Source organism: Acanthochromis polyacanthus, chromosome 22, assembly GCF_021347895.1.
Source record: "Acanthochromis polyacanthus isolate Apoly-LR-REF ecotype Palm Island chromosome 22, KAUST_Apoly_ChrSc, whole genome shotgun sequence".
In the NCBI taxonomy this organism is placed as follows: domain Eukaryota; kingdom Metazoa; phylum Chordata; class Actinopteri; family Pomacentridae; genus Acanthochromis; species Acanthochromis polyacanthus.
Genome location: NC_067134.1, coordinates 29929072 through 29950014, shown reverse-complemented (window position 1 = coordinate 29950014; position 20943 = coordinate 29929072). Strand labels below are relative to the sequence as shown.

At 37.6% G+C, this 20943-nt stretch overlaps 3 protein-coding genes across 6 annotated transcripts in view; 1 reads left to right on the top strand and 2 right to left on the bottom strand.

Annotated features, from left to right (window-relative positions):
- Positions 1-20943, bottom strand: part of LOC127531863 (zinc finger protein 665-like) — a 149680-nt gene that overhangs the window by 27044 nt on the left and 101693 nt on the right. The gene's annotated exons all lie outside the window — the stretch shown is intronic.
- Positions 1-20943, top strand: part of LOC127531862 (NACHT, LRR and PYD domains-containing protein 3-like) — a 116636-nt gene that overhangs the window by 44468 nt on the left and 51225 nt on the right. The window lies entirely within an intron of this gene.
- The window catches only part of LOC127531861 (NACHT, LRR and PYD domains-containing protein 3-like), a 38008-nt gene continuing 31401 nt past the window's right edge, over positions 14337-20943 (bottom strand). For all 3 annotated transcript variants that reach the window (XM_051942095.1, XM_051942093.1, XM_051942094.1), the window contains 2 exons: positions 16046-16092; positions 14337-15895 (listed from right to left, as the gene is read on the bottom strand). In XM_051942095.1, coding sequence (XP_051798055.1) covers positions 15360-15895; positions 16046-16092 — 583 coding nt within the window. In that variant the 3' untranslated portion in view covers positions 14337-15359. The remainder of the gene's footprint in view (positions 15896-16045; positions 16093-20943) is intronic.

Sequence of the window (20943 nt, the reverse complement as noted above, 5' to 3'; positions counted from 1 at the left end):
CATGGTCAAAACAGACAGTTATCTTAAAATTTTGTCTGTCTGCAGTTAGAAGATGCCGGTGCGACTGTCCAGTCAACCACTGCATCACTCCAGGGACATCAAGCGGATCTTCATCCTCAACTGTTCCATCTGGGGAAATTTAAAAAAAAAGGCAATTAAAATAGATTATTAGAATTGGACAAAACCAGACAGACATGATAATACTTTACAGTAAGTCAGATCTGTCCATTTGGTCTTAGTTGATCTTGATTTTGTATGTCAAATGATTAATTATTATGCATGGGTCTGAGTCAAAGTACTGATAAACTGATCAAAGTCGTTTAGCGCAAAATATAAATTAATTCAAAGGGAAAACACATTTAATAGAATTACTAAGCCAATGTTGAAATAAACTCTCAGTTTATAGTATGAAAGGAAAAAGTGTCAATAAATTTATTTAGTACCTCTTTTTGCAAATCACAGAACAGTCATTTATTAGGTTATGGAGGTCATGTTTCTGCCTGCATTTGTTTGTTAGCAACATAACTCAAAAACTTAAGGATGGATTTTGATGAAATTGTCAGGAAATGTCTGAACTGGTAAAAGGAACAAATGGAGATTTTGGGAATGATCCGGATTGCCGTCTGGGAGATACAGCTATCACAGCCTGAGCTGCGTTGGCAGAGGGCTGCGCTCTCCAGGTGCTTTTCTAGGTGAACAATTGGCCTGTCTAATGTCTGACCCACGGCACCATCTGATGGAAAAAGCTCGGTGTTGTAACTGGACCCTTGGTTTCTCAGCAGACTCTCCTAAAATTGTCAGAAACATCCCAGTCCTCCACAACTCACAGTTACAGCAGCATTACTGTGAGCCCATTAACATTATAGAAACATGGAGGCAGCTCTGCTCACTCACAGTCCCTTCAGGCTGGACACATCACCCACTGGAGGCACCATGGTGCACACAATAATCACACTTCATGCAGATTGGCATTTATCATTCCACAATATGCATATAAAATAAATATAGGACAATGTAACTGAGCTGCTTGACAGAGGTCTGCACTGTCTAAGTGCTTTTCAATTAATATCTGTGTTACCTTCTGTGAGGTTTACCCCTAGTAGATCTCAGGAGACCGAATACTTTAAAAGTATATCTCGGTTCACTTACCCTCAAGCTCTTGCAGGAAATCCTGGAAGTTGTTTAGGATTTGTGCTTCCCTTGTGTGCTTTTGTGTACCATTTTCGCTCATCTCTGGGGCCAAGTGCGACACAATGTAGTGTGAGTCCACCTGAAAAACATATGACAGAAAAATATTTGTCTAAGATAACATGGCAATGATCAAGAATTTTGTATATACCACCTTCTTTTAATTACTCAAAAACCAAAAAAGAAATATCAGCTGTATTAAGAGTTTATGACATCATATGTAGCATCACAGAGGATCTAACATGTTTCTGCTTCAGGAGATCATAGGAGCTTACTTTATCAGCATCAGCAGCCACAAAGAGGCCATGGCAAAGCTTTCTGTTCCTTTCCATGACATCTATGAGGCTGTAAAGTTGTAGTCCCTCTCGAAGTTGCCTGAGCATGGTTGTTCGCCTTGCAGCAGAGTGCAGCAGGATTGCCCTTTCACAACAGAAAAACAGCTGTCATGTGCATGTTTCCCACATTTATTTGTCAAGTAATCAAAAACAAATTAGGTCATTATATTTGATTACATGATTATTTTAAATAACTGAATGCATGGCAATAGATTTTAATATTTCTTTGGAGGTAATTATTGAATGGACAAACCGATAAGGTAATCCTCACACCAAGGCTGCTCATAGGGTTTCATTAATACTTGCTCATAAAGTGAAGTTAAACAGTTTAACACAATAAATACAAACCGTGCTATTTTGTCTTTGTTGTCATCATTTATAGGTCCTGTGTAGCCACAGTTGAGAATTTGTTCAGTGCATGATGATAAGTCTGATGTTTCTTCAACCTAGGGGAAATTAAGAAAATTCAAGATTCTCCACACTAAAATAACATTAATATCTAAACTAAAACAGTCAATAAATAACAAGAGCCACAGGTCCTTTTCCTATTCTATTTATTTATACAATTGTAACACTGTTATTTCTGTCTTGTTACCATGAAATGACAGGACTTTGGCGTCTTGGTGGTGCTAAAGGTATGGTCACAAGTTCAAATTCAAAAGGATTCTCCTATTCTCTAAATTAAATTTGCACAGTTGCTGTGAGTTACTTAAGGTAAAAAACTACAGTAGTAACTATTCTTACCAAATATCCGAAAACAGATAGCTATTTAACATAATCCAACGTCCCGTTTATCCGCAAATAGGTTCCACGCTATCCCAGCAGAGAGATCCATGGCCTTTGCTGTTCAGAATGACACAGAATCTCAATGACAGATTGGATCCACCGGAGTGAAGCTCTGAGGCCATCTCCACGACAGGACTCTCCTAACTTGTTTGTAGCGGAGCGTACCCCAGCGGATCTAATCTGGCGTCTTGCGGCTAAGTTGCCCAGGCCAAGAATCCCTCTAACTGCTGGAAAAGTGTTTATTTTTTGACAAACGGAACGTCAATGAGTAAGCTGTTTCCTTTTTCTAAGAGTACCGAGCTGTTTAACATATGCCCCTCCACCCCACCCCCACCGCTTGATAACATTAGCAAGTTCTGTTAGCCAACGTGTAGCTGCTAAATTGTTGTTGATATACTGTAGCTGGCTGTGCTTCCAACATGTTATTAGCATGATGCTACAACATCAAAACGGCTACTTCAACACAGACAACACATATGACAGATACTTACACTTCTTTACGTTAAAGTAGCTTACCACAGTACATCCCATACATCCGAATTCACCCGCTGTACAGAACAACATCCGGGGCACGGGGTGTCACTCAAAAACTATTCAGCCAATGAGTACGCATTCCTCACAAGGCCCGCCCACCCGAGAGGTTTGTGCCAAAAATCACAAGCAAAATGTCAGGCAGCGCAAATGAGAAAGCTGGCATTGAAAACAAAAGTCTGATCAGTGAGGGAAAAAAAGACAGAACTGTAAACAAAAGAAGTGATGATTGGAAAAGTAAAAGGCTAAATATTTACACAGTCACACAAATATTTTGATTGCAAGTATTATTTTTTTGCTTGAGTAAGATTATATCTCTCAAATTTTTATTTTTTGTTTGCAATTTATTTATTTTTGTTTAATTATTTTTGGCACAAATCTAATTCCATACTGGAAAGGATAAATACATTGTTCTCAATATTGAAATGGTCTTTTTATCAAATTTGGAAAGAATATCATTTTTATTTTGTACCTCAGGAAATAATTCATCTGCAAAACATTTTCTAATAAGAGAGTTACTACATTTTTTTTATCTATAATAGATATTCCATGAATCATGGGAGAAGTGAGATTAACTTGTGTTTTTTGATGAGCAAGGTAATTTTTGGATAAAAAGATAAATTCTTTGGGAAGAGCACTACGTAAACGCATAAAATCTAAGAAAGGGGGGGTGAAGTTGTATTTTGCACAGAAATGTTCATAATCTAGTAAATTTCCTTCATCGTCCATAAGATGTAATATTGACCAAATATTCTTTTTATACCAGTCATCATAATAAAAGGATTTGTTACGATGAAGAACATATCGGTTGTTCCAAATTACTGTTAAATGTGGAGAGAAGTTGTGAACATATAACATTTTCCAATACAGTAAGATTTGCTTGTGGAACTCTGCTAAGGATATAGGAAGCTTACTAATTTCGAAGTCACAAACCAGCAAAAGATTTAGACCACCCAGTTTTGTAAAAATGTAGTTAGGGATACAGTACCATAGGGAGCTCTGATTTTTGAGCCAAGATTTAAGCCAATTTATCTTCAATGTACCATTAAGGCATTCTAAATCAATCATTTTTAGGCCACCTTCATTTGTATCTTTGACCATATGGCTTTTTTTCAGATAATGTGGTTTATTACGCCAGATGAAATTAAAATTAATTTGGTTTATTGATTTAATTGAATTTGAAGAAACAACATTTGAGTAAAGAGGGTAAATGCACCTTGACAAGCTCTCCATCTTTGTTAGATATATACGACCTAATATTGATAAATCTCTTTGGAGCCACATGTTGAGTTTGGTTTTACATTCCTTGAGTTTTGTCTCAATGTTGATAGTTTGACATATTTTTTTGTCTTTACTGAGTTGGATACCAAGATATTTGATCTCTGATTTCACAGGTATGCCACATATTTCTTTTGTAGTGGTGTCATGAAGAGAAAAAATTTCACACTTCTTAATGTTTAAACGTAATCCTGAAGCTTTAGAGAATTTTCCAATTTTTTCAATTACTTTTGGGAACTGTTCCTTATTTTTTAAAAATAATGTTGTGTCATCCGCTAATTGGCTGATCACAATTTCTGTACCCAGTACATTAAGTTTTTGAATATCATCGCTTTGTTTAATATAAATGGATAAGATCTCAGTAACCAGAAGAAATAAGTAGGGAGAAATTGGGCAACCTTGCGGGATACCAACATCAACCTTAAAGCTTGGAGTAGAACCATTTGGAAGAAGAACACAGCGATTTATGTTTTCATACAGGCCACAAACCAAATTTCTAAATTTAAGACCAAACCCAAAACGCTCCAGTGCAGTAAGAATAAATGGATGTTCCACCGAATCGAAGGCTTTGTAAAAGTCCAAAAAGAAAATAAAGCCATCGTCTTGGATTAGATTACAATATTCAATTAAGTCCATAACCAACCTTATATTATTATGTATTGATCTTCCTTTCATAAAACCAGATTGTTTCAGAAATTACACTTGAAAGTGCTGATTGTAGCCTTGATGCAAAAATATAAGTTAGAAGTTTGTAATCAGAGTTCCTGAGCGTAATGGGTCTTCTATTATCTATAATTCTAGGGTCTTTATTGGGTTTTGGAATAGAAACTATAACACCATGTCTCATTGTAGTTGGGAGAGAGCAAGTTTCGAAAATTTCTAGAAAAACATTGAACAGCAATTCTCTTATTTCCATCCAGAAGTGTCTGTAAAAGTTTGCTGTGAGGCCGTCTGAACCAGGAGATTTGTTAAGTGCTAATCGGTTGATTACAGCATCAAGTTCAGCAATTGTGAGGGGTCCATCACAGGTGTCTCTGTATTTCTCATCAATTTTTGGAATATGCTGAGCAACATTCTGTAGAAACGTTTCACAATCAGATTTAGAGAATTTTGAACAATAGAGATTGCTGTAAAATTTGTAGGTTTCAATTGATATTAATTTATTATCACTAATTTCTTTGTTGTTGATTAACAAAGATTTCACATTGTTTTTTTCCTGCCTGTTTTTTTCTAATCCACAGAAATAAGCTGAATTCTTCTCACCTTCTTCTATCCACTTTGCACGAGATCTAATAAATGCTCCTTGAGCTTTGTGAGTGGACAAGGTACGTTTTATCCGTTTGTTTCCTGGCTATAAAAGACACAAGCAGAAACAAAAAATCAAGTCGTTTTTTCATTTTTTCGTTTTGAGCAAAAAGCAAAAAACAGGAAACGGGTCGTTTTTTCGTTTTTTCGTTTTGAACAAAAAAACAAAAAAAACAGGAAACGGTTCGTTTTTTCGTTTTTTCGTTTTCACCCCCAAAATGAAAATACGACTCAATATTCCGTTTCATTGGTGGGCGGGGCTTCGGAGCCTGCCAGTGCACAGTAAAGCTCCTGCCCATCACAATAAAGCTCTTGCGCTGGCATTCATAGACAGACTGACTTTCATTGTATTGCCTGCCCCCACTGCACTTCCCCTAACTCTAAATCAAAGCAAGTCGTGTACACAGTAATGACAGTCATAACCAGTGGTGTAGTCTATTTTTTCTACTGGGTATACTCCAACCTCATAAACCAAAGCCAGGTCAGGTTCTCATATATGTGCGCGTGCACTCACATGTCCATGCGCGCGCACACACACACACACACACACACACACACACACACACACACACACACACACACACACACACACACACAGCAGCTCCTTTATTTCAAACTACCAATCAGATACTTATAGACATTATAGCGTCAGCAGCTCCTCCTCCTGCCATCAGGTAGACCTGATGTTTCCTCTTCATCAGGTAGACCTGATGTTTCCTCTTCATCAGGTAGAGCTGATGTTTTGATGTTTCCTCTTCATCAGGCTCCCTTTCCTAAACGTTAACCTTATCTCCAGCTGTAGTGTTCCCTAAAGTGGCAGTATTCACAGGACAAGCAACAGACTTATTAAAACACTGAAATAGTTTCATTTAGCTTTGCTTTCTTTTTCTTATTTTTCTCCACTGACTGATGTTGGGTCATTAGAAGTTCTACACTCATGTCCCTCTTCTTCTAAGCCAGGGGTATTCAGCTAAAATTCAGAGAGGTCCAGTCAGCAAAGGTCCAGAACATCATAATGTCTAACTTGAGTTACTGTGATATATGCTGATGTAACCTGGTAGTTTTATTAGAGTCTGCCTGTAATCAAAAACTGACCGTCAAATAAATTCAGTACGGTTCAAAAACATTTCGACATTTATTAATAAATAACTTATATATAACTGTATATCTTAAAATAAAGTGCAGAACTTAAAAAGCATGACTGAACAACCTGGATCAACTTCTATACATCTTTAACAATAATTAAATCTCATAAATGTAAACATTTGAACACTTTTACATTTTTGTCTGTCTCATATCACTCCCCTAATATCTCTGCAGCTTAATGGGAGAACTGAGCTGCTGCTTGTTTGAGCCGTTCTCAAAACATATTTTGATTATGTTCATAGTTGAGAAAGCTGCCTTACAGCTGTTTGCTGAGCCAAACATGGTCAGCATGTGACCACAGTCTGTCCTCTAGAGATGTATAAGGCACAAAAGATACGACTCTCAGAGTCGATGCTTTGTAGTGAATCTGAAGAGCCGACTCCTAACGTATTTAATGGAGTATGGAGTTTAACACTGTCCTAGCAGAAAACACGTTGCTGGATCCTAGATTAAAGAAGCTTGCCTTCAGTGACAACAGAGCTGTTGATGAGACACTTCAGAGAATATGAGCAGCAGCAGCAGTCTGACACCTCCACCATTAGAGGACCAAGTGGAGGAGGAACCTCAAACTTCTGCTGTGTGGAGGCTCTTTGATGGAAGAGCTACAGGAGATGATTCAGGAGAAATCCTACAGCTGATGTGGTAATGGAGGATCATATCTAGAAGAAGCCTCATCCAACCAGCAGACGACCCACTGAGCTGGAGCAGGACAAGGCCTCAGTCTGCCCCACCTGGTGAAGGTGATGGAGGAGAGACAACTTCTTCCATCTGAGAGAATCTTCTCAAAAACACGGCAGATATTCACTGAAAGAAGAAATGTATCAGCCCATCCAAGCTCAGCCATCTGATTTTTCTGAATGTCAGCCTGCTCTGAGGACATTTATACTGTTTGAATACTGAGTCTGGTTCTGGTTCTGTTCTGGTTCTGTGGGTTCATGTGCAGAGTTTTGTTCATTTATTTTTTGTGCAAAAAAGTTTGGTTGAAATAATAAACAAAAGCAAGAATACCTGTTTTTGTAACAGAGCAAATGTACAAAATGAGTCAATTATAAGGCTTCTCATAAAAACACTGAATGAAAAAGAGTTTGTCAAAACACAAATGATTCATATTTGCCTGGTTAGGCAAAAACATGAGGCTACAAAGAATAATAAATTAGGAGCCGTTTGGGAGCCGAAAGAACCGGCTTTTCTTTGGAAGCAGTGCCAAAAGCTCTCTAAAAAAGAGCTGAACTTCCATCACTACTGTCCTCTCTGTCCCTCATCTCTCAGCTGCTTTTTGAAGGCAGAGCTGTGATGTCATTCAGCGACGTCATTGGCTGAGTAGCGTCACGTGGGATGCCTGAACTCGTACATAATTGGTCTGTGCGTTTCTGAGCCGATAGACCAATGCTAAACACTGGAAAGCTGCACCGGTAAAATAGAAGCGACCTGTCAAATTTACACCCGTATAGACGGCGTCTGGGTCCGGATCCGGACCGCGGTCGGCCTTTAGTGAGCCCTGTTCTCAGCCAGACACCTTCCCCTGTCCCAAACAGCTTCACCGCTTCCTGACACAGAGAAAAGTGAATGTTATGTCAAAAAAACATACTAATACATGTGTTTGCGCATTTTTAAGTGGTTATATGGAAATTCGGGAAGTTTTCTAGTGGGTATAAGGCGTATACCTGCGTGTTTACACTCCTGGGTATACGTATCTTTGCGCATTTTTAAGTGGGTATACAGAAATTTGGAAAATTTTCTAGTGGTGGGGTGTATACCTGCGTATCACGTAGACTACACCACTGATCATAGCTTCATGGATGACGTTTGTCGCAAAAAAATAAAAAAAACGCGTGAAAATCATTTTAATATTCAGAGTTAAGATGGATTAAATGCGCTGTCAAACAGCACTGAGTGGAGCGGCTGACCGAACCAAGACGGCGGCCGTATTTCTCGCTGCGCAGCACCCCGAGCAGCGTTGACCTGACCTGGCTTTGGTTTATGAGGTTGGAGTATACCCACTAGATAAAACTAGACTACACCACTGGTTATGACTGTCATTACTGTGTACACGACTTGCTTTGATTTAGAGTTAGGGGAAGTGCAGTGGGGGCAGGCAATACAATGAAAGTCAGTCTGTCTATGAATGCCAGCGCAAGAGCTTTATTGTGATGGGCAGGAGCTTTATTGTGCACTGGCAGGCTCCGAAGCCCCGCCCACCAATGAAACGGAATATTGAGTCGTATTTTCATTTTGGGGGTGAAAACGAAAAAACGAAAAAACGAACCGTTTCCTGTTTTTTTTGTTTTTTTGTTCAAAACGAAAAAACGAAAAAACGAACCGTTTCCTGCTTTTTTTGTTTTTTTGCTCAAAACGAAAAAACGAAAAAACGGCTTGATTTTTTGTTTCTGCTTGTGTCTTTTATAGCCAGGAATCAAACGGATAAAACGTACCTTGTCCCGGATCATAGAGGGAAACTAACATGTTGAAATATGAAGGTTTAGACCCAACAGTGTTAGAAATGATGGAGAATAATCAGATTCATTTAAATATTAGTTTTAAAATGATCACAAATAGGAATAAAATGACCAAGAAATGGATAAAGCGACCAGAAATCTGCATAAAATGACCAAAATATGAGACAGAACTATCACAAATGTGTATAAAATGACAAAAATATGAGATAAAACTACCACAAAGATTTTTTAAAAATGACCGAAATATGCCTCATAACCGCAACAAATATGAAAAATTACAAAAATATGACTCAAAACTACCATAAATATTGGTAATCTTGGTTGACTGGTTGATGATTTATCAGTATTGTTATTGATTATTGATGGTTGCAGGGACAGAGGTTTGTGTGTGAGTCTCTGCTGCCATCTAGTGGTGGATCAACAACATGACTTTTCCCAGATTGAATCCCACAGAGTCCTGACTTGTTAGTTGGATCAGAGAGACTTCCAGTAAGATGGAGCTCTGAGCAGCAACACTTTCCTGAAATCTTCAAACGCTCCCTCAGAGTTTGTTTCATCTGAAGTTTAGTCTAAATAAATGAAGTGTAGGACTTTGAACAGAAAGGAGACTCATTTTCTCTTCCTTTGTGGATGTTTGGATCACCACTATTCATTGGTACCAGGAAGAAAATCCTAGAAGCTGTCAATGTGCTCACAGACAGGTTTGATATCCAGGAAAAACACATGGAAGAGCTGAGCAGAAAAATGGAGGAAAAGTGCAGCCTGGTAGCAGTGATGAGAGAGGAGGTTACCGAATACAAGAAGAAAAGAGTGGAGCTGGAAGAACAGGTGGGAAAAGTGCAGAAAGAAGTGAAGACGCTGACTGAGAAATGACACCAACAAGAAACTCTATTAGAAGAGAATTTAGAAGCAAACACCAACTGATCATATTTTAGTGAATTGTGTTCCTGACCAATGGTTGGATAGACTCCCTACCAAACATGTGGAGCACAAATACAATCAGAACATCAAAACATTTGGCACAAATGGAGACATAATGATCCTCATTTCAGACAGTTTTCATGGATCAGGTCAGGATTTTTTTTTTAAATAAAACTTTGAAGGAATTATTGTAATTTTCTTTCTGAAGGTTTTACGCATTTTCAGAATTTTGCGGAATTTTTTGCTGAATTTTTGGATTTTTTCAGAGCAGGAAACAATATTTTTGGTGAATGAAGACAACAGGAGGGTTAAAGTCAGACGATGGCGTTGGTTCTTCTGGAAGTAAATGTGAATTTTTCCAACATAAAGTGAGAGAAAACTCAGTAGATTGTGGTCAAAGAATGTGTCAGAAAGCCAAAGAATGAGAAAGACAGTTGATGAATGATATGAATGAGTGTTGTAAAATGAATGTGTTCTCTGATAGGAAGAAAGAAGAAGTGATTGGGTTCCAATCTAAAGGAGATGAATTGGATTGGAATAAAGCACCAGGTGCATTTCTAGCATCCAGAGCTAAATGGATGGAAGATGGGGAGAAAAACAGTTCCTATTTCAGTGGATTAGAGAGAAATGCAATCAGCCTCTAAATGTTGATGATCAAACTGGGAGCAATCCAGAAGAAAGAGCAGATGAAAGATTTAGATTCTATCAGCATTTACATTCAGCAGCTTTTTCTTTCAAAAGTCAAAGCATTTCTTCCTCAGACTGACTTTAAAAGCACGTGTTTGGAGAGATTGATAGAGCTGGAATGAAAATGTCTTTGGGGAAATCAGCGGCTCCAGATGGACTTGCAACCAACTTTGATCCGTTTTTCTGGGCTGATATCAGAGAATGACTGTTTGAAGCATTCAAAGAAGCTTTCAATCAGGGAGTCACACTCATTTTAGTTCAGGTTCCACATTTAGCCCAGTTTGATCTCAAGTGGGCCGGACCGCTTTTTACTACAGGATCAAAACCACAAAAGTCAGATTAAAAAAAGACAAAAAATGAGACAAAAACCAGACAAAATATTGTGAAAATGTGACACAAAAAGACAAAAGAACAATCTAGTATTTGACTTTGTGATCATGGTCTAGAAAAGATTTTAAATGGATACTTTGACTCATTTACAATCTGCAGTTCATGTCTTCTCTGGAATTTGAACACTTTGATGATGATTGATGGATTGTGCTCATTTGGTAGAGGATGCTGCTTTTACACTCTTTCTACATTCATTGAAAGCTTCTGACAAGCTTCAGCACCACTTTATTTGACATTCACTGCATTATTTTGGATGTAAAATTCATTCATATGCTCTCAGTGTTGTCCAGCAGAATTCCTTCAGTGTGGAACTACTAGAAGATGAGATGTTAACAGGAGCAAACACCAAGGAGACCCATCAGTCCTCTGCTGTTTATTATTAGCTCTGGATATCAACCCTCCTGTTGGCTTCATTTACTTCACCAAAAAACAGGGAAAAAAATCCAGAAATTCAGCAAAAAAATTCACCAAATTTATGGAAATGTGCAAAAACCTTCAGGAAGAAAATTCCAATAATTCCTTAAAAGTTTTATTGAAAAAAACAAAACAAAATCCCCCTAATTTGGCAGGAAAATTCTTGTAAATATTTTCAAAAAAATGAGTAAAAATTTTCCAAAAAATCCTAAAAATATCTAAAGTGATTCCATATTTATCAGTAAAACTTCTGATATTTTCTTTAAGAACATTCACATAAAAATCAACCAAAATCCAGAGAATTTACTGGATTTTGGTTGATTTTTATGTGAATGTTCTTCAGAAACATTTCTTCTTTTTCCACCAAAAAATGTTCAAAAATTTCCCAAAAATGTTAAAATGTGGACATCAGAAGTTTCACTGTGAAAATATTTATTATTTTCCACATTTTCAAACTTTAAAACGACACGAGGGTTAAAATAATGAAACTCTAAAAGCATTTAATAACGACACAGTCAGCAGATGATCCAACATTATTTTAAAGCTGTGTGTATTTTCCAGAAGCCTCAGGGTTTGATTGAAACTAAATGTGAGATCTGATCCATTCACCAGAAAACACAAAGTTTACTTCAGAATATTCCAGTAAAAACGAGCTGAAACATTTGGGAGAAACTATCAGTAAAATATGATCAACAGGGAAACTTCTAACATTCCGATTGTTGGAAATCAAATCTAAAATCCTTGAAGATCGGCTTCCAAAGGAATCTTTCATATTTGGTAGAATATTGAGGACAGAAATGGAAGGATTTCAGGATGGATTTATCCAGCAGATTCTTGATGTGTTTCACATGGATGGATGAAGAAAATCCAGCAGATTGACTGTGATGTGATTTGATGCTAAAAGGTGATGTGGTAAAATGAGTAGAGGAGGGGCTTTGAATGTCACTGATTTACAAACAATGAATGGTTCCATGAAATGACTTTAGAAAACAGGAACATTATCTGTGCTTTACCTTAGCGCCTCATCTTTGTCTCATTCTCTTTAACATGTGATTTCCATCCTTTAAATGATCACATTTCCACATGCAGCTGTTCTTCTACTGGAAAATGCTTTAGAAGCAGAACTTCAGTCCACACAAAGCTACAATGTGGAAGAACAGGAGGATTTGTACAGGAGGAAATGTGTCTTTGTGAAGGATTGGATGGAGAAAGGAACACATTGAATGGATGAAGATGTTCTAGTGATTTTCAAACTAAACTGACTTCAGATTGCTGATAGAAACAACATTCTCTGCTAATCAAAGCTGTTCCAGTGATCAAAGGAATGTTCCAGAATTCATCTGAACTCCTCATTCTAACACGCTGTTTCTTGACAGATCAACATTTTTACACGTTAAATGTTAGAACAACATTGTGAGATGATCAGGAACTAAAGAATGTTTTCCTCTCCCTGGTCAAAGAAAAGTTGGATCTCCAACATTTCCACAGACTGACTCTATCAAAGTCAGAAGCAGATATTTGTCTTTTCCTTTCTGAGCTGAAATGAAAGAAGTTCATTTCTAAACTCTTTCTGATGTTTCTCCATGTAGAGAATGTTCCAGAAGGAGATTTCATGTGGAGAAGAACACATGCACATTGATGGAGAAGATGTGAAACTCCAGAACATCTGTTCTCCTCCTGAACTACTGTGAGGAGCTTTAGGGACACAATCATGAATGGTTGCTAACAAACAACGTTCAACCTGTCTTTGAATACAATTCTATCAAGTTTGCTCTCTTTACGCACAACAAACATCTGGAATTTATGTGGAATCATAGAATGAGAACTGGTGAGTTTTAGACACACAAATGTAGATTTTTTAAGGCTGCTCTGAGTTTGAAACTTTTCTTTTCCTCCTTAATCAAACTGTCAAATAGAAGTTCCTTCAGACTGTCTCAGATTCTCATGTTATAAACTGATTGACCCCTGAGAAGTTCATTGATTTGATTATTCTATTTTTCTTTCTTTTCTGCTTCTCTTCTGCTTGGACCAGTGGAATTGTAGGACACAGTTGGTGCCTATTTGTTGTTAAATTATGCTTCATAAAAAATAAAACAACAAAAAACTTGGGGAGCCAAATATCCCAGAATGCATTTAGAGCAGCAGCAAAGACCGAGGAGGAAACTTTCAGAGGAAACTCAAGTATTTTGGGAATACTGCTGTTATTGTGACACTAAACGTAGTTTTCAGATGATTTGAGGTGAGAAAGTGGTTGTAAAAATGTCCAATCTGTGGTCAGTTTCTCCAGATGAAGCGGATTAAAAATGAGCTCCAACGGTTTCAGAGATGTGAGGTCCAGGTTAGACAGCTATGATGGACGGTCAGCCTCACTGTAGAGCTCCTTATCTGGACCAGACTTTACAATCTGCTGCTCTGACGCTTCTATAGCGCTTCAACAGGATATTAGTAGTTTATGTTGATCTAACCGTCACACTTTGACCTCACACTTTATTTGGATTGTTCACAGAAAAATCAGTTTGAAAGAAGTCCAAGTTCAGAACTTTAGATTGTTCATGTTTTACTCGCTCATTGACTGTGATCATAAGAAAAGATAGAAATTAAAACATAGAAGATCATTTATTTACAAGTTTTGTTTCTGAGTCTTTTCACCACTAAAAATATGGAGTTTTTCTTCTAGTTTTTGTAGTTCTTTATATTTGCTTTTAGGGATAAATTTAATTAAACAGAATTAAAAATGGAGACAAAAAGATAAAAAATAAAAGCATCAGTTTTACTGCTTTACAAAAGATCTTTTTTCTGTTTTCATTTCCACCGTGGAAGAGGATAAACGTTGATTATTCAACATGGAAAATTAAATTCCACTTATCAACAAATAAGCAAACAAACATGAAGAGCAAAGTGTGTTATTAGTCATTTATTGAATAAAAAAGAAAGTTATAATAGTTTAAAACCCACAGGCAGAGCAAATAAAACTGGAGAAAGATGTATTAAAATCATTGATCTTGTTCAGGAAAAATCAACCACTGCAATGAAAATAAAAACTAAGTTAGACATTGATTACAGCACAAGATCTGTTCAAAGAATTTAGACCATGGAAGGGTTAAAATACACCAAAATGTGAGGAAAACCTCCTTTAACGGCCAAACACAACATTTATAGAATTAAATAGGCTAAAAATGTTGAATTTACAGAGTTCAATGTAATCTGGATAGTCCTGGTGGGTTTAAATTCGACTGGAATCATATTGATGCTGAAAACATTTTTATCCAGAGATAGCTAGGGTTATGGGAGCTTTGATGGAAAAATAAAATCTGGTAGAATTTGTTGATGAAACCAGAAATTCAGAATCTTATAAAAAAAACTGATGAAAAAACACTGAACCACTTATTTCATGTAAAAATGAAAAAGGGATCTATCAATAAGACATAAATGACAGAAGAGCACAGAATACTTTGGAAAGAGTGATACAGATGAAGGAAGTTCTCATTTCATCACTAGAACAGGACTTAAAGACTCACATCAGGATCAAGTGTGGCTGCACAAAAAGTTGATTTTCACTGGACAATAATGTGTGAAAGTCTGTCAGCAGTTTGGAGATTCACTGCTTCCTCTCTCATTTCACACTTTGTGCAGCTCAAATGCTTTTAGTTCAAGTGAGCGTCAGAGGAACACCACATCCTGATTTTCACTCTCAACATTTGACTGGAAAAAGACGCAAACACCACATTTGGCTCCTGGAATAATCACAACTTCCATCTTTGAAGAGGAACAAGTTTACAAGGAATCATTTAGAAGGATTTGACAAAGAAACACATTTAATCCATGAATGTGAAAACATGTTTGTGAGGGACAGAGTCATGGAGAGACTCAACTATCTGTTCAACACTGTTTCTGTACCAAGAGGAGACTCTGGAGACTCAACTCAGCACAGAATCACTGAGGAACCAGACCTGGACCTGTAGAACCCAAATCCAGGATAGAGAGGTTGAGTGAATGTGGTGTTGAAGGTGTGGAGGAGGATCAGAGAGTCAGAGGAGACTCTGTAGAAGGACAGAGTTCCAGCAGGAACGTCCACATAAACTGAAACTCTGTCAGAGACTGAGGAGGAACTGATGGATGTTTCTCTGTTATTGTGAATAACAGAGTAACCATCATAATAAGAGCAGTACAGACTCCAGGACTGATCATTACGTCCAAACCGACAGTCATAACTGTTTCCTTTCCTTCTGATTCCTCTGGAACTCACTGATATATGAACCCCTCCACTCCACTCCACCTCCCAGTAACAGCGACCAGTCAGACCAGTTCCACACAGCAGCTGTTCCCAGTATTCAAACCTGTCTGGATGATCAGGATACGACTGATCCTCCTTCTCCACATGTGTCATCTTCCTGTTGTTGTCAGACAGTTTGAGGTTTCTGTTTACTGTGTTTGTGTCGACTGTGAGTTGACAGGAATCTGATGGAGAGAACAAACACAACACAGCTGCAGTTATTGATGGATCATGTGATCAGTATTAAAGCTTTGATGATGACCTCAGAGATATGACATTTTGAAGATGCTTGAATGTGCTGCTTTGTTTCCATCAATCCATTAAAACACACTTACACTTCCTCAGACCTGGGGTCAACCATCGGTCTCCAGCAGGCGCCACCCTGAAAGGAGGAGGACGGTCAGAGAAGTAGAGACTCTTTCAGCAGCACACATGGACGTTACATGGCTCTCACACTGTTCCACTGATAAAGGACCAGAGCGTTCATAGAGGTGACATCATTCTCCCAGACTGATACAAACTTCACTGGTGCCATGACTGACTGTAGAACTTTAAATCATTTTGTACAATTGTGCAGCAAAACAGAACTTTGTTTCTTTTCTTTTTCCTCTTTTTTCAGTGATATCACTCTATGCTAGCCCATTGCCTTAAATCCCTTTGGAAAATCTCATTTAATGAACTAGAACATCAGGTTATAGGTGTCGCTGAGCTGCCTTTCCTTTTTGTGTGTGTGCCAGAATATACATAGCTAGAAGGTTATAAAGGTTTTTTGTTTATTTGTTCTTTTTTATGTCTTTCTCACTTGTCTCACTCAATGCTAGGGGACTGAGGAATAATGTAAAGCGTAAAGCTTTATTTTTAATGTTAAACAGCTGAAAACTGATTTAGTTTTTTTTTCAAGAATCACACTCACTTATTAAAGATGTAAACTTGTGGAAAAATCAATGGGAAACGACATGTGGTGATGACATGGACAGAACATTCTGCTGGGGGATCTTGTTTAAAGGGTAGTTTTCCTGGAAAATTGATGCACTCTGTGACAGTCAAGCTCATTTGATTTGTTTAATAGTAGACTGGAATGGCAAAGCAATGATTATTGTTCATTTGTAAGGTTATAATTCTAAATCAGAAAATGATAAACTTATTCATACATTAGACTGTAAACTTGCAGCTCTAACTCAGACATTCCCTGAGGCTTACTTCATTGTAGGAGGTGATTTTAATGTGGTCATGAATGAGGTGATGATAGATGGCCTCCAGCTAAATGCTCACAGCCAAATGTTCACTTCAACTCTTTCATTGACAAGTATGATTTATGTGATGTATGGAGAGAGAAGTTTCCAAATACTTGGAGTAATAAAAATGGCTCCAGACAGTCTGGCCTGGATTACTGGCTGCTCTCTAAATCACTTTCTAAAGACAATATTCCAATCAATGTCCTACCCACCCCATTAACTGACCATAGAGCCATCCTTACATATTTACATCTCCTTCCAGGAATGGTTGACACCAAGCAATTCTCTGATTGGAAGATGAATAGCTCTTTATTGAGGCATGACAATGTCAAACATGAACTTAGTAGAATTATTCAGTTTTATTGGTTAAATGCTCTGAAGGAAGGAAATTATGGAAAAAATTGGGAACTCCTTAAATTTGAAATCAGTGGATTTTTAAGAAGATATGGAAGTGAGTTAGCCAAATCTAGATGTAAAAATGAGGAGAGAGCAATCATAGATATAATGTTCTTGGCTAGCATTGCACCAGAAAATCTCTGACATGATGAAAAATGAAAATGAATTGAACTTCAACTTCAAAAGCCTACAATTAATGCAATCCAGATGTTTTCAAAAGCATCAGGTTTGGACTTAAACCTAAATAAGTGTGAGCTATTCGCTCTCAAAAATTCTGATATAACCTCAATTGATGATATACGAGTAAAGAGTAAGGTTAACTATTTAGGGATTACTGTAACTAAAAATCAGTGAGAGAGATGCCATCTCAACTTTGAGCCAAGGATTAAAAAGGTGCAGAATAAATGTAACCTTTGGCTACAAAGAGACTTATCACTTAAAGGTGAACTCTTCTGTCAAAAGCTGAGGGAATTTCCAGACTTGTGTATGCCGCCTCCTCACTGGCACTGGACTGTAAAACTGTCACATTTATTGATAAGATGCTTGTTCATTTTCTGTGGAAAAACCGTACACACTAGATCAGAAAATCTGTAATTCTTAACAACTACAAAAATGGAGGCCTCGACTTTGTTGATTTTTCAATTCCAAACAATGTTCTGAAGATCAAATGGTTCAAATCTTTCTTAAAAATGATGCATCTTTATATAACTTTATCCCTAAATTTGTATTTAATCAAACTGGAGGACTCCCTTTTCTGTTGGTTTGTAGCTACCAAATAAACAAGATTCCCCTAAAATTATCCAGTTATCACAAACAGGTTTTGTTGTCGTGGAAAACGGCCTACAAGCACAATTTCTCTCCACATCGGTATTATCTCGGGAATAATGGGGATATACTGCATAAAAATAAAAGCATCTTTCTCAATAGCTGGTTTAACAACAAAATTGACTTAGTCTGACAGCTTCTGACCCCTAGTGGCCATTTTATTAATGACACTGAATTCTGTGAAAAGTATCCATTCCCTTCAACACCTGAAGAGTTTTCAAAGGTCATTAGCTCCATTCCAGCTGGTGTTGTGACTCTGTGCACTGCCTCCTCTCTTGCAGCAGATATACATGTTGTTAATCCATGTGACACAAAATATGCTTTGGGACGGCAAAGAATAGCAACAGAGTTATACATGCACTGTTCCAAAGAGAAACGACAACAAAACCTGATGTTATCCATTACTGGAACTCTTTTATTAATAATATCTCTGGTCTCAGGTTTGGCTTTTACCTCACAAATTCATGTTGAACAAAGTTAGGGAAATTTCTGTTAAAATCTTACATAAAATCTATCCAGTCAAACATCATATGACGAAGTTCAAACGTGATATAGATGTAAGATGTTCTTTTTGCTCTGAACAGCCAGAAACAGTACCACATTTTTTTGGTATTGTAGTTACAGCAGAAAAATGTGGAAGAAAATTTCTAAATTTTGTACAGAAAAACTAAATCTGCAGATTGATTTGCTCTACAAACACATAATTTTTGGAGTTTATGCACAGGATGGATATGAAAAAAGACAAGGCCTTTACCATCAATCTCATATTAATATTAGTAAAATTTCACATTCATAAAGCAAAATTCAGTAATCAAAAGCCAAATTATCTTGTCTTCCATAAAGAATTTGAATATTATTTAGTCAATAGTCCCATCTGATAACCAGAAATAAAAAAAAACTGTTAACATTTGTAAAAAACTTTATTTCCTATGAATGTTTAAATTTGCTCAGCTGCTTTTTTTTGTTGTTGTTTGTTTTTTTGTTTTTGAGAGTTTTTTAAAATTTCATTTCAAAGTAATTTTTGTTAAACCTGTCACGGTATGTTTCAATATGATGTTGATGTTGATGTAGGCTAACAGGTTCCCGCTGCTCACAGCATTAATGCTAAGCTAGGCTAACAGGTTCAATCTGCTCTTAGCATTAATGCTAAGCTAGGCTAACAGTTTCCCTCTGCTCTCAGTATTAATGCTGAGCTAGGCTAACAGGTTCAATCTGCTCTCAGCATTAATGCTAAGCTAGGCTAACAGTTTGCCTCTGCTCTCAGCATTAACGCTAAGCTAGGCTAACAGGTTTCCTCTGCTCTCAGTATTAATGCTAAGCTAGGCTAACAGTTTCCCTCTGCTCTCAGCATGAACACTAAGCGAGGCTAACAGTTCCCCTCTGCTCTCAGTATTAACACTAAGCTATGCTCACAGTTTCCCTCTGCTCTCAGCATTAATGCTAAGCTAGGCCAAAAGGTTCAACGTGCTCTTAGCATTAATGCGAAGCTAGGCTAACAGGTTTCCTCTGCTCTTACCATTAATGCGAAGCAAGGCTAACAGTTTCCCTCTGCTCTCAGCATTAATGCTAAGCTAGGCTACCAGTTTCCCTCTGCTCTCAGTATTAATGCTAAGCAAGGCTAACAGTTTCCCTCTGCTCTCAGCATTAATGCTAAGCTAGGCTAACAGTTTCCCTCTGCTCTCAGCATTAATGCTAAGCTAGGCTAACAGTTTACCCTGCTGCCTGTCTTTGAGCTAAGCTAGGCTAACAGGTTCCCTCCGCTTTCTGTATTAATGCTAAGCTAGGCTAACAGTTCCCTCTGCTTCCTGTCTTTGAACTAAGCTAGGCTAAAAGTTTCACTGTGCTGTCAGTATTAATGCTAAGCTAGGCTAACAGTTTATCCCGCTTCCTGTATTTCAGCTAAGCCAGGCTAACAGTTTCCTTCTGCTCTCAGTATTAATGCTAAGCTAGGCTAATAGGAACCCATGCTCTCAGCATTAATGCTAAGCCATGCTAACAGTTTCACTCTGCTCTCAGCATTAATGCTAAGCTAAGCTACCAGTTTCCCTCTGCTCTCAGTATTAATGCTGAGCTAGGGTAACAGTTTCCCTCTGCTCTCAGCATTAATGCTAAGCTAGGCTAGTCATGGTGTGTAGCTGAGCTAACTGTTCTTCTTCTTCATTCTTGGTGTTTCCTGTCTTCCACTGATTCTCTGGTGTTTTCTGTTCAGCCCCTCAGGAAGAAGGAAACATTTAGCGCCAGAAGGAAAAACCCACAATTCTCACTGAAATCACTTGAAACTCACAAAAGTAACAATAAATAAAAATTTATTGAAAATTAAATAATCAAAAACAGCCATTACTTTTGAATTGTTGATTAACATAATTATTTAAAAAAACAAACTAATGAAACAGGCCTGGACAAAAATGATGGTACCTCTATAAAAGATTGAAAACTATTTGACCAGAGTGACATGATTAACTCAGGTGTGTCATTTAATTGACATCACAGGTGCTTCCAAACTCATAATCAGTCAGTCTGCCTATTTAAAGGGAGACAAGTAGTCACCCTGCTGTTTGGTGAAAAGGTGTGTACCACACTGAACATGGACAACAGAAAGCGAAGGAGAGAATTGTCCCAGGACATCCGAAAAAAAATTATAGACAAACATCTTAAAGGTAAAGGCTATAAGACCATCTCTAAACAGCTTGAAGTTCCTGTGACAACAGTGGCTCATATTATTCAGAAGTTCAAGACCCACGGGACAGTAGCCAACCTCCCTGGACGTGGCCGCAAGA